Raw genomic sequence first — 9,105 nt, 5'->3', positions numbered from 1 at the left:
AGGAGATTGCGCCATCTAGTGGTACAACTAAAGCATACAGTACATGAAAAACATCGAAGTTACTAATATTCCGGCGTTTTTATTATTGCATGCTTTATTCTGTAGGGTGGTGAATAAAACATAACTTCTTCCTTTGAAACTTCTCTGTTACTTCTTTTTAGAAAAAGGATCTTCAGGGTGCTTTACAAATAAGCATCTTTGGTCTTTGGTTAGGCCTTCTAGAGGCACTGTAATGGATGTGTGCGATTGTGGTAAAATTAGGAGCGAAAAATAATGTCAAGAAGTGTGGATGTGTAATGTATAATGTATAATGCATTGTTGGTGTACAGCAGCATATTTCTGCTCTGGAAAGGGTGGCTCCTGTACGAGTGCGTGCGTGTGCCCGACAACACTGACGAGAACTCGCACGCATCTGTCAGTAGGAAATGCAGGCTGCGGGTGTAGGATGTGCCCGTGCCGCCGTGCTTGGATAAATTAAACAAAGAAAAGTCCTTTTTGTTTCAGAATGAAAACTGTTACTTAGAGGGTTGCTTGAATTTGGTGAGAATGGCGGCAGCATGTCTGCATGTCTAACTGATGCAACCGAAACATTCAGCTAGCTGGCTAAGCTAACAGAAACAGAACACTATCGGCGCTAGCAACTGCTAACGGTTACATTAGGCTAAAATAAGCTAACGTAGCTAGCTGGTAATATAGCTAGCTAGCTAGCTCGCTGATTCCAGGACGTTTGCTCTTCCAAGTCATCACCCAGTCCAGCGGTTCCCTCCCCGGTCTCGCTTTTTCGTGTTTTCATTTTACGGAGGAAGTTGCGGAACCGGAGCTGTGGCGGGGAGACGTGCGGATAGGAACCCCCTGGCTATCCAGGCGGACGGATCACAGTGACACGCCGGTCGTGGGTGAGTTGAGCAGCGCAGTTGAAGTTGTAGTTGACCGGGGCAGCGAGGTGGACAAGGCCGAGGACGCTGTTCGGCCAGGGCCTGACAGCCAGGGAGGGTGTTGACTATTAGCTATTAGTAAACCGTTGCTCTTGTGTGCTGAATCGGGAAGTTGAGTCGCTTCGAGAAAGGCCTCTAGAGAGGATATGGCAGCAAAGTGGCTGATGTTATTAGCTGCTAGCATGTACCGGATAGCGGTTTGGAACCACCACTACAGATATTAACCCGCTTCGTCAGCAAAGTACTGGATCTCCATGGTTGTCGTGGGCGCTTTGTTTATAACGTTACGTGCCAGTGTGCACTGGTACATCTGCAGAGAAAACTTTCAGTGCTGCTCTGTCAACACGCCTGTTTTTTGTCCCTCTGTTAAGCCACTGATGAAGTCAGATTGTGGCACATTATAGCTGGTGTGCCGTCATGTTTAGTTTTAATATTTGTCGTGTGATGTCTGCCTAGGGCTGGTTCTATCTGCTTTTTTACGGTGAATTTCTCATATATACATCCGTAAAGTCATTTTACTGTATGGCACAGACCTCTGTGTTGTAATAGAAGAAGTAGAAGAAGGTTGAAAGTGGTTTGGGGTTATAAAAACTACATGTGTATGCGTCCATACTGTCTCCCAAGAGCTTCCAAGAGTTTACCTTTAAAATTGACGGTTTGTCGCTCAGAAGATCTGCTTCTCTATCCACATGTTGAAGAAACTGTTCATGGTCCAAACAGCTGCAGGTTTTATTTAATATTTAGTATGGAGCTGCTTGCTGCTTTTTGGCTAAATGAATCTCATCTCTATCCATTTCTCTGCATTTGTAAAGGAGAGATCAGAGTGGAACCATGGCTGAGCTCTCCACCCTTTCCCCATCACCACCTGCACTGGGTGACCCTCATACAGCTCCAACCATCCCTCAGTCTTCATCAGTGCCCCCTGCTCCAGAGTCTGCCAGGGAGATGCCCATGCCCAGGTCTTCCCTCTACAATGATAAAGCTTTGACTGGATACTCGCCTGCAGCACAGTCAGGGGGCTCACCCTCGACTCTCCACTCACCCTCGAGTCCTCTCAAACACACTGCTGAGACCCCACTCACATTACAGGTACACGAGCCTGCTCCACAGGGAGAGGATGCAGTAGAGAAAGAAGCAGAGACTGGAGCTCATGCTGTTGAGCAGGAGACAATGAGCGGTGACCCTGCTGCTGCCGGACTGCTGAGTTCCGAAACAGAGACCGTACCACTGTCAAGTGAGCCAGCTGCTCAGAGTGAAGCTGCGCTGGCATCCCCATCTCCTGAGCTGAACTCTGGACCTAATCTCTACCCTAATGTGCATGTCACCCACAATCCAAATCCTGTCATGTATGATGATCAGTTCACGGCGGGCCAGCCCCAAGCCGCTGCAACTTCCAATCCCACATCTGCTCCTCCAGAATCCACCGATACAGCTGAAGAGGAGAAACCTCAGCTACTTCAAGAAGCACAGAACCCTCAGAGTCAGCCTCCTCCTCTCTCCCCAAAGCCCGACACTCCCAGTGAAGTCAGAAAAGCAGAACTGCCCAGTACCCCCACCAGAGCAGAACACCCTAGTCCTACTGTCCCACTGATCCACGAGCCAGCCTCTGCCATCCAGCTGCCGAACCCCAACCCACGGCCGGCCCCCGACACCCTCAGCTATCTAGAGTCGGCCAGCCTGATGTCGGGGACGCTGGAGTCTCTGTCTGGGCTCGGAGAGGATGGCAGCTCTGTGGGCTCAGACTCAGAGATCAATGGCCTGGCTGTCAGACGCACTGATAAATACGGCTTCCTGGGTGGTAATCAGTACAGTGAAAGCAGGTACGTATTAGGAAAATAACTAATTACTCACACTCTGTGCCACTGTGCAAATATTATGATACAACATGTACGATTTCCACCGTGTGATTGCAGTATGTCTAACAGACAGGACTAAGACATTCTAAGGTCAGAGACACATTCATTGTGGCTGTTGGCAGGAGGGGAAAACAAGATACTTCTCTTTTTTTTTTTTTACACTGAGGTTCCACTATTTGCATTACGAGACATCATTAGATTATGGCCAGAGAGTTGGTTTACACATGTAAATGTCAGTTCTGTCTTCTTTTCTATCAGCCACTTTTCCTTCCCCGAACATCTCATTCATTCTGACGTCCATTTGCTTCAAAGAGATCGTCTGCTCTTCTCGGTCTCGCCCTTTCTTTCCTGTCCTCCTGCTGCTCTAAACATATCCGTCCATCCTTTATCTCCCTTTGGTCTGACTCAGATAATGCTGAGAGCGTTTCTGTGACTCAGTATGTACTGACTGTGTGTGTCTGCGGTATCACCTCTCACACCCATCTGCTCTCTTCCTCTCTTTTTTTTTGTCAGATTTGCTTCTACTTTTCTGACAAGCTAATTCCTCTTCCACCGTTGAATAATTAAAATGTTATTGATTTGCCATCGGTAGTGGCAGTGCAATCTGGTCAGTGTCAAGGATGCTCTGTATCTGAGAGAATCAGCGTAATGTTATGCAAATGAATGTCAAAGACAAAATGAGGTCATTCGTTTGTGCCGTTAGATTAGAGTTACAAGTCTCTAAACACATCCGAGTGCAGCATTCAGAAGCTTTGTCAATGATGGGTTTTGCATTACTGTTACAGCGAAAAGGATGTTCGAGTTGAAGTTGCCCGACAGAGGGAGATAAAATGGCTTGACATGTTCCACAACTGGGATAAGTGGATCAAACATCGCTTCCAGAAGGTACAGCCAGTCAGATGTGTTTTAGCTATGCTTCGACTGGGTGTGCTTGACATTGTGCAATAGTTAACACACTGCACGTCTGTTTGTGCGTTACAGGTTAAGTTGCGCTGCAGGAAGGGGATCCCATCCTCTCTCAGGTCCAAAGCGTGGCAGATGCTGTCCAACAGCCAAGAGCTCCTAGAAGCCAACCCTGGGAAATTTGAGGTATCACTGTGACCATATTGTCTTTTTTTTTAAAATAACTTTTATATTTAGCAGAGAGGCTTCAGGCTTTAACAAGAAAAAACAAGAGGTCTAGGATGTTGAAGGATGAAGAAATACTCTCGTACTCATTACACACAGATTCAGGACTGTTTGCCCCGCAGTGTTTAAGGCAAAGAGGAGAAAAGAGGAAGAATGTTTAAAAACAAAAAAAACATTCCTGAGCGTAACATTCCCACATCATCAGGCGTCTGTCACTCTTGTCTCCCTGTAGTCAAAGGAAGTAAGTGACGGCAGTTTTATTTATATCACTCAGAATCACAAACCACAATTCTCCTCGAGAGGCTTTACGATCTTTCCAACATGCAACGCCCTCTTTAGACTCTAGATTCGGATATTTTTAGCTATTTTTACTGTTATTGTCAAGTGTTTTATTTTCCATCATTACTCTATTCCTGTTTTTCTGCTCATTCTATGTGAAGCACTTTTTTGTCTTTGTTAAAGCACTTTGAGCTGCATTTATTGCATGGAGCAAATGCTTATTATTATTGTTAGTATTAGTAGAAGTAGCAGTAGTTGTTGTAGTAGTTGTAGTAGTACTAGAAAAGGAAGAAATTTCAGGGAGAGCGGCAGAGAAGTTGTGTCTGAGTGGGGCGGTTTCAGCTCCAGGGGTGCTAAAGACCTTGCAAGCTGTAAGCCTCTTATCAGGACCGGTAATCCTGCCTGTCAGGGCCCTGCCTCAGAGTCCACGCTGCAGGGGGGTCTGGCCTCAGCTGGGCCTGGGTCCCAGCAGTGTGCTTTGTGTTGTTTGCGTTGTCTGAGGGGAAACTCAGAACTGCAGTTTCATACAAGCCTTTGCAGTCTGATCCGCTCTGTCGGCTGATTTGGAAACAGACTCCATGAGTTACTGAGAATTTTTCTAAAACTTGAATCTATTTTTTTAACTGCAGGAGCTGGAGAGAGAGCAGGGAGAAGCTAAATGGCTGGACATTATAGAGAAGGACCTCCACAGACAGTTCCCCTTCCATGAGATGTTTGCTGCTCGTGGTGGCCATGGGTAACAAAACAAGCACACACCCTCAATCTGTTTCACATCAGAGTAAACACATGGTTGACAAGACTGACTGCAGTCCTCAGATTTTATCTAACCACAGTGATCACGGACACACCTTTATCAGGTTAGTGTCATGAGTTGATTTGTAGTCTGACAGTATCTGTCAGGCGCCAAGAAATGTGTAAAGTAGAAGAGAGTAAATATATAAAAATAATCAGAACCGTTAACAATTCAAAAAGCAACAACATCATACAGAAAATGACAGAGGATGTTCGAAATGAGGAAATTAATAAAAGATAAGAAACCATAATGCATTTAAGAAGATACTGATATTTTCTTTTAGAAGTAAGTGACGGAGACGTCGTGTCAAGATTGTTGTTTTCAGGTCAGTTATGTTTGTGGATTTGACTTCTGGATAATTGTGTTTGTTCCTGCAGGCAACAGGATCTGTACCGCATCCTGAAGGCCTACACCATCTACCGGCCTGATGAGGGCTACTGCCAGGCCCAGGCGCCAGTGGCTGCAGTGCTGCTCATGCATATGCCTGCTGAGGTGAGGGCAGAGCCAGTCGGGTAGAGAGTTTCACTTTGCTGGAAATGATGAGTCGGTAAAAAACGTGCACGATGAAAGATTTTCAAACTTGATGCCAGACCAATGGGAGCACAGGAAGATGACATCACTGTGTAGTACCTCTCTCTTTCTCTCTGTTTATGCTTCCTCACCCGATACTTTAGTCAAAACAGAGCTCATGAGAAAAAGAGTGGGCGAGCGAGAAAGTGAAACAGAAGTGAAACACAAGGTTTTTTTGTTTCTTATACCATCGGGGTTGCCCACTAATATGTTATATTATATTAATATATATATAAAATATTAGCAGACAGCAGACTGGAAGTATCGACAAGGTGTCCTGCCAATGTCAAGCGTGTGCGATACAGACGGCGATCAGGTTACAGATGCATCGCTCGGTAAATGCCGCGGTCGACTTCCTAATCTGTATTCAGAGAGTTGGAAACCCGAGTTCATTCGGTCCCCTGTGTAAATGGGCGTAGGCTGATGGGTGTCTGTGTGAGGGTGTTATATTGTGATGCTCGGTAGCAGCGGGTGTCATTTTTCTTATGACGCTAGGACAGCTGCTGTTGTTGAGGTCTGGTAGCATCAAACAACGTGCGTCTTCATCGACTGAAAGCGTCGTCACACTTTCAATGCAGCCGTTACGGAGGCTGTATATGTGTGTATTACTTTGACAGCACGACGCAGCCTCGCCATCATTTACACACAGCAAATACAGGAAGAAGGAAGAGTGAGAAGATGTAGTTCATTGATAATGTGAACGTTGTTCTGTTTCCCCCCAAAAAAGAAGCAGGAAACAAAAATGGGGATTGACTTTCTAATAACACTTCAGCCTCATGTGTAGCTGATCGCTGAGCTTAACCGTTACGACTTGGTTCTGTTTCCCAGCAAGCTTTTTGGTGCCTCGTCCAGATATGCGAGAAGTATCTTCCCGGCTACTACAGCGCTGGACTGGTGAGTGAATGAACGCGCTCGTGTCTGTTTATGTCAGACCTTCGTGGCAGTTTTCTTCTCTGACTCATCATTTCTGACTTTCAGGAAGCGATCCAGCTGGATGGCGAGATCTTCTTCTCCCTGTTACGGCGCACGTGTCCGATGGCGTACCGTCACCTGAAGAAGTTCAAGATTGACCCGATTCTCTACATGACTGAGTGGTTCATGTGTATCTTCTCGCGCACTTTGCCGTGGGTCTGCGTGCTGCGTGTGTGGGACATGTTCTTCTGTGAAGGTACAGCTCAGATCCACACGGTGAAGTATATGAATTATGATCCAAGAATAAAGTTTCAGACTTGTTTGATTAGAAAAGCGTGCAGCAGTTTGAAGAATTCGGTTTTAGTTGAGCTCTGTAGTTGGACAGGAACCTGACTTCAGTCTCTGGCTGTAGGGGTGAAGATAGTGTTTCGTGTGGGCCTGGTGCTCCTGAAGCAGATGCTCGGCTCTGTGGATAAACTTCGAGAATTACAGGGCATGTATGAAACCATGGAGCGTCTCCGGAACATCTCACCTGACACTCTCAGAGAGGACGTGCTGGTACAGGAGGTGGGTCTCTTTCTCTTGGCTTCATAGACCGTGTGCACCAAGAAAACCTGCTTCTGTTTTTACTCAGCGACACGAGTTATGAGTCACTTCGTCCTGTAGTGCCCAGGCGAGTTGTCTTCACTTCCTCTGTCTGTCTCGTCCTTGTCTGATGTGTCGTCCAGATTGTCATGCTCCCGGTGACGGAGGCGCTCATAGAGAGGGAGTGCAGCATCCAGGTGAGGAAGTGGAGGGAGTCCAGAGGGGAGCTGACGCACCAGCCAGGCCGCCGCCTCCACGGCACGAGGGCCATCTTTGAGTACAAACGCCGTGCTGCCGCCATCAGCTCCGGTGGCAGCTTCTCCTTCCTGGGAAGCCCGATCCCTCCCCCAGGACCCCTCAGGGCCTCCTCCAGCCTCCTCTCACTCCCTGGCTTCCGCAAGTCCAAGGCTCCTTTCCACTCCCAAACCAAGAAGGGCTCCTTCTCAGGGCCGTCAGGATTGGAGGGCCGGCCGCCTCAGTCCCCACCCGCGGTAACATCGAGCCTGGGACGGGGCCCCAGCCTTAAACCGCCCATTCCTCCAGGGGCAGGTCAGAGGGCACCCGCACCCCACATTCAGAGTCCCTTGGTTGGGGGTGCACCTGCCTCATCACGTGGGTCTGCTCAGGCCTCAGAAGGCACCTCAGCACAGGGCCAGCCTGCTGCTTCGGCCCCAGCACAAAGCACAGCACCGCCACCCAGCACTCTAGCCCCCTCCCCTAAGATCGTCTCTGAGCAGATCACTCCCACCATCCCCTCTCCTACTGCAAACAATGCGCCTCTGCCCCCATGTCCAGAGACCAAAAAAGAACCGGCACCAGCAGCTGATGCCACAAAGGGAGAGGAAGAGGGAAAGAAGAAGAAGAAGAGCAAAGAGGACAAGAAGAAGGAAAAGGAAGACGAGAAGAAAAAGCTGAAGGAAAAGAAAGAAAAGGAAAAGGCCGAAAAAGAGAGGCTCAGGAAGGAGAAGGAGAGGCTAGAAAAAGAGAAGAAGAAAGGGGGGAAGAAAAAGGACAAAGGGGGAGGAGAAGCCGAGGACAAAAACGGAGCTACAGCGGCGAGAGATTCGGCCTAGTTTGTCACCCTGTCATTCCAGGACAGGGACACCGAACAAAAAAAAAAAAGAGGTCAGGGGAACAAAAGACCCCCAGAAACAGAGCGATTAATAAAAAAAAAGATGGGATGGCTTCCTGTGTAACACATCATGTCGAAGACTTAATGTAGTCCCACGACTACGGTGGAGAAAACTGGATCTTGGTTTTAATAGCACCTCGGGGGGCTTTTTGCCCCTCGCTCAATGCTTTCTTTTTTCACCGAGTTTTAGTAAGACGGGACAAATTTCCTTTTACAACTGGAGCACGGACTGTGAGTCTGAATCGTTTTTCAGAACGTCGCGGCCGTTTTCTCTTTTAGTTTTCGATTTTCTTTGGCTTTTTTTAATTGTTTTAATCCGATCGATGGCAGCGGTTAGAGAAACATCGACTCAAGGGATTGTTGAACTGCAGAAGAAGCGATGGTGCCATAGAGTATGTAAATAAAACGTCTACCTACAGTACATAGGACCCTGTCAGCTCTCCATGTGCCCCATCAGTTCTCATCTGTGGACAGCTTGTCCGGACGCCTGGAACAAAAGAAAACGTCATCTCAAACGCAGGCACTGAAGGCAGAAATGCTCGTAATGTTGTTGAGGATGTATTTATTGTCATGTTAAACGTAGTGAGTGAGTGTGTGCCTTAGTAGTGTAGTGAAATGTGTTGCTGTTCAGTGTCTCCCTGTTTTCAGTCTGCCTGCTTTTTTTTTTTTTTTTTTTTTTTCTCTTCAGTCAAACCATCATTGAATCACGTGTGCTTCTCTCCAAACTCCTCTGTCATTGGAATTAATCTCACGAGGAAGATGGAGGGACGTCCACAGATGAAGAGAGGGAGAGAGTTAAAAACACAGCCAGACGCCATGCAGCAGTGGCTGCTGGTCCGCGGTTCGTTCGTGTGTTTGACACACTGGGAGCTCTTTGTTGTGTTCAGGCCTCGGTTAAAATTGTTTGCGTGTGAG

General features: G+C 47.4%; 1 protein-coding gene across 1 annotated transcript; it reads left to right on the top strand.

Annotated features, from left to right (window-relative positions):
* The first annotated feature begins 387 nt into the window (after positions 1 to 387).
* tbc1d10b (TBC1 domain family, member 10b) lies at positions 388 to 8,280 on the top strand. Its single transcript, XM_076752369.1, has 10 exons — positions 388 to 896; positions 1,748 to 2,755; positions 3,577 to 3,676; positions 3,773 to 3,880; positions 4,828 to 4,934; positions 5,369 to 5,483; positions 6,390 to 6,455; positions 6,540 to 6,729; positions 6,886 to 7,040; positions 7,202 to 8,280. The coding sequence occupies exons 2-10, from the start codon at positions 1,767 to 1,769 to the stop codon at positions 8,129 to 8,131; spliced, it is 2,760 nt and encodes a 919-aa protein (XP_076608484.1). The 5' UTR covers positions 388 to 896; positions 1,748 to 1,766; the 3' UTR covers positions 8,132 to 8,280.
* Positions 8,281 to 9,105: the final 825 nt, after the last annotated feature.

Source organism: Chaetodon auriga, chromosome 16 (assembly GCF_051107435.1).
Source record: "Chaetodon auriga isolate fChaAug3 chromosome 16, fChaAug3.hap1, whole genome shotgun sequence".
Classification (NCBI taxonomy): domain Eukaryota; kingdom Metazoa; phylum Chordata; class Actinopteri; order Chaetodontiformes; family Chaetodontidae; genus Chaetodon; species Chaetodon auriga.
This window is presented reverse-complemented; position numbering and strand designations above follow the sequence as displayed.

Excerpts from the sequence above, each read along its gene's own strand:
- tbc1d10b (XM_076752369.1), top strand. The coding sequence starts at position 1,767 with ATGGCTGAGCTCTCCACCCTTTCCCCATCACCACCTGCACTGGGTGAC. Across the intron at positions 4,935-5,368 it reads GCTGCTCGTGGTGGCCATGG|GCAACAGGATCTGTACCGCA; the intron begins GTAACAAAACAA and ends TTGTTCCTGCAG. Across the intron at positions 6,456-6,539 it reads GCTACTACAGCGCTGGACTG|GAAGCGATCCAGCTGGATGG; the intron begins GTGAGTGAATGA and ends TCTGACTTTCAG.